This window comes from Scardinius erythrophthalmus (assembly GCF_964197995.2).
Source record: "Scardinius erythrophthalmus genome assembly, chromosome: 3".
Lineage (NCBI taxonomy): Eukaryota > Metazoa > Chordata > Actinopteri > Cypriniformes > Leuciscidae > Scardinius > Scardinius erythrophthalmus.
The window spans coordinates 21,312,258-21,316,070 of record NC_138223.1 but is presented as its reverse complement, the minus strand read 5'-3'; the positions used below and the strand labels follow the sequence as shown (position 1 = coordinate 21,316,070).

The following is a 3,813-nucleotide window of genomic DNA, read 5'->3' as shown; positions in this document are numbered from 1 at the left end:
GCGTCTTAGCACGTTGCTAAAATATTTTTAAATGTAAAATAAAAGAAACAAACAAATAATACAAAGATGTATTTTTGTTTGTGGGTATCTGCGATTAAAACCAACAATTTAGATAGGATAATGTTACATTCCTATTACCTGCCCTGAACCCTGTTCTGTTCTCCAGTAGAACTGAGAACTGACGTCAGCTTTTGATTAGCATATCTCCCTCTATATATGTCATGCTTGCGCATTGGCGCGCCACAGTAACTGCAACGTTATTCAGCTAAATACTTCTAACTCCAATCCGTCTACCAAGGTATGTATTTTAGATCTAATGTTACGCACATAAAATAATTATATTGGCACCATGGCAACTATTGGTAAAAATGCAGACCGTTATAGGCTATCAGTAGCCTATGTTTATTGGACGTGTGAAATCTGTCCTTTTTCAAATTATTTCTGAAAACATATGTCTTTGTATTTGAAGACGTGCTGTGTTCAAAGCATCTTTATAACATTCTAAATAGTAGCTATTAACAAATACGCAAATGTTGATTTAAAGTCGATAACTCTAGGCGATCAAGGCGGTTAACCTATTTTCCTTTGTTAAGCCTCTTTGTGCTGCAAATGCATTAATAAGGATGTGTGTCTCATGTCAGTTGGCACATTTGCTCCCTTGTATCAAAGGCAGTAATGTGTTATAACGTGTGATTGGTGAACAGGGCGTTAAAAGAAACGGCAGCATTGTGTGCTGGCTGATAAAGCGGCACAGGGCGGTGTTTTTTCCTGAATGTAATCACGTTCTCTGAAATCCAGTCGAAATGATCTGTGCGACCATGCTCACGAAAGAAACCGAGCTGAATGAGCAAAAATCTGTCAGATTTTTACTGACGCAAAAAAAAAAAAAAAAAAAAAATATAGAAAAAGAAAAGAAAAGAAAAGATAAGCAAAACGTTCCGCTGTCGTATTGAATCATCATTTGCGCCTCTCTTGTAGGCTAGTCTCAGCGTGGGAACTGCTATTGTTATGTAAATATTCATTTTTGCTGTCTCAGACGCCATTCAAAAAGGGTGCGGTTTTGTTCAGTGCTGTGTGGCACTGTCATGAACATTAACGGGATGTGATGCAAATCGCCTCCAAATGAACAATAGATTGCAAGACCTTCATTGCCTCGGTGTTTTAGCGAAGCAACCCTCACTCTCTCCTAATGACTTAAGTGCTTTTGCAGACAAGAACGCAAGAAAAAAAAAAAAAATTATTCTCTTTTGTTCCTTAAGCACACAACCAATCATGTCTGACAAACCAAACCTGGAAGAGGTCACCAGCTTCGACAAAACCAAGCTGAAGAAGACTGAGACGCAGGAGAAAAACCCACTGCCATCTAAAGAAAGTAAGAATTTCAACACACAATTGTCCTTTTTTTTGACATCCAGGCATTACATAACTATAGTAAGCTGTGCTTGGAAACGTCTATATCTGTGTCCTTAGGTTATAATTAGTTAATCTTCACACAGAATGTTATCAAATGAGATTTAGAAGCACAAATTGAGTGCAAATGTTGGCAAAGAGGAGGTGAATATAAATGTGACCCTTCCTTCTTTGTCCACAGCCATTGAACAGGAGAAGCAGGCGGCCTCGTGAAGACACAAGCTGCCATCATGCACTGTGCACACTCCCTTCCCTGCATTGCCTTCTTTTCATTCACTTTTTTTAGCAGTATAACTTTGTAACCAAAATGTAAAAAAAAAAAAAAAAAAAAAAAAAATCTAAAGCTGCATCACTTTCGGATGGGATGAGCCGACCCTCTAGCAACACCTAGATGCGTCTGGACCGCCTCCCTTGTCCATTCCAGCGTTGGGAAGAAAAGAGAAAGCTTCTACTTCCAGGAGCATGTGGCATGGATTCATCTGGTGCCCATGGTGGGCTATTTTGCATTGGTTTCGACTATGCCATAGGACGGGGGGGCGTGGCCTAGTGGATATCCCCAAATATTCATCATCCGAATGAGGCGTGGCTTTTTGTTGACAAGTGACCAGCTCACAAAGTTATGGCATTGTATTTTTTATTTCAAATTTTAGGATAAACTGCACAATCTTGGATTTTTATGTTGGTAATGATTAACACCTTCTTGTTAGTGCTGCTTCAGTGAAATGCTTTTTTATTGCTAAGAAATAGGAGGAGGAGAAAAAAGCAAATTCAGTCTAGATGTGAAAACACTTCTAAGGACCGGGTGTTGTATTTGAATTGATTGTGCCCTTTTTATCGATGTGGTTTTGGGGTTGCTTTGTGTTGCACCCTGTCTTGGTTGTCTTATTGTATGGCGGTTATCATCGTTCAAAATGTAAATTCAATGTGAATGCTTTCAGCTGTAGATCAAATTTCTTTCTTGGGTTTTGTAAAAAGAAAAAAACTCAGCAACCATGTTATATTGCCACAAACCATTTATCGATAATGGAACATTGAAACTGTTGTAATAAAAAACTTTGTTATCAGGATTTTTATGTGTTCAGTCTTTGTTGTAATTTCCCCACATGCAAGATCTGAAAATAGATAAAGTTCAGTTATAACGCTAACATATTAATGTCTAAATATGCAGTCTCCACCCTTAGTACACTGAACATCCAATTAGCTCGTGACCATGATCTGTTCTGGTGGGGATTTCTGAAGCCTGCCTCCTGCACCATGGATTAGTGTTTTCCTCTGCAACCTAATTACAATGGCATGGTGACACAGATTCCATATCAATGTTTACAAAGCAAGTCTCAGGTTTAAAAACATTTTAGAAGTAAAAATATATATATATATCTATAAAATAGATATCAGTGGAGGAAACCAAGGGAAAATCCAAAGTGAAACCATTTTAAACAGAGTTTACCATTTCACTTTGCTTCTATCTGACAATGAATAATCCCAATCATCTTTTGTTAATCCACACCATAATTTATTATCATCATTACCCTCTAAACTCTCAGCCAATTTTGACTGTTTTAACTGCATATTGCATGTGAATAAAGAGGACAGTTAAAATGGCCACAACTTCCTTGATCTCATTCGCTGATGATTTTCTCTACTGTAGAACAGTTTGGCACACTTAACATCAGGATTTTAGCATGTGTCCTTGTAAGTGGATTGGTGTTAAGTCATTTACACTTAATACTGTATTAATCTCTTGGGAATGCCATTGGTTGGACTTGGAGGCGAGGGGCTTCAGAAGATTATTTGTGTTCATTTCATGTCACAGTGACATCACAAGCAGATAGATTAATAAAATTTCTGCAAGTCTCCCTCACTCTCATCCATTCTCTCCAAAATCTTAATCAAAAATGAAAACAGTTTTGAGGTACGTATTAGATCTTTCTAGCTTATAAGTTATATATCATGTTATATTGGAGGTTAAAAAAGTATTCATGTCCTGGTGAAGACAAGAAATGCCAAAGGTGGCTGCTTAAATAAAGTGCAAATTCAGGCATGCCACATAATCTGTTAATAGCTGTCTGGGCAGAGTATATTAATGGCTTGGTCCTTAGGGCTTCTGTTATATAACTTTACCTAGTAAATTCATTGAATAGACTTCTCTGTTGAACAAGGCCATGGGCTTTGTTTTAGGAGCTGCTTTTTGGCCTTGGCCTGTTTTTAAATAATCTATATTGTTAAAAGCGCTATATAAATGAAGGTGACTTGACTTGACTGTAATTGGGTCAGTTTTTCTGCAATTTATTTATAAAGTGCAAAAGTGTTATTATAGGGGAATTGATTTTTTTATGATAACTTCGAAACTTCGATAACTTTAAAGGCAGACCTACTGTTAGCTCGGAGGTTGATAATCGATGG

The 3,813-nt window shown here is 37.4% G+C and overlaps 1 protein-coding gene across 1 annotated transcript; it reads left to right on the top strand.

Moving 5' to 3' along the window:
* The first annotated feature begins 201 nt into the window (after nt 1-201).
* LOC308688977 (thymosin beta-11) lies at nt 202-2,477 on the top strand. The gene is made up of 3 exons (XM_081362467.1): nt 202-298; nt 1,260-1,372; nt 1,592-2,477. Exons 2-3 carry the CDS (start codon nt 1,273-1,275, stop codon nt 1,621-1,623), a joined length of 132 nt encoding a protein of 43 aa, XP_081218593.1. The 5' UTR covers nt 202-298; nt 1,260-1,272; the 3' UTR covers nt 1,624-2,477.
* The last annotated feature ends 1,336 nt before the right edge of the window (nt 2,478-3,813 follow it).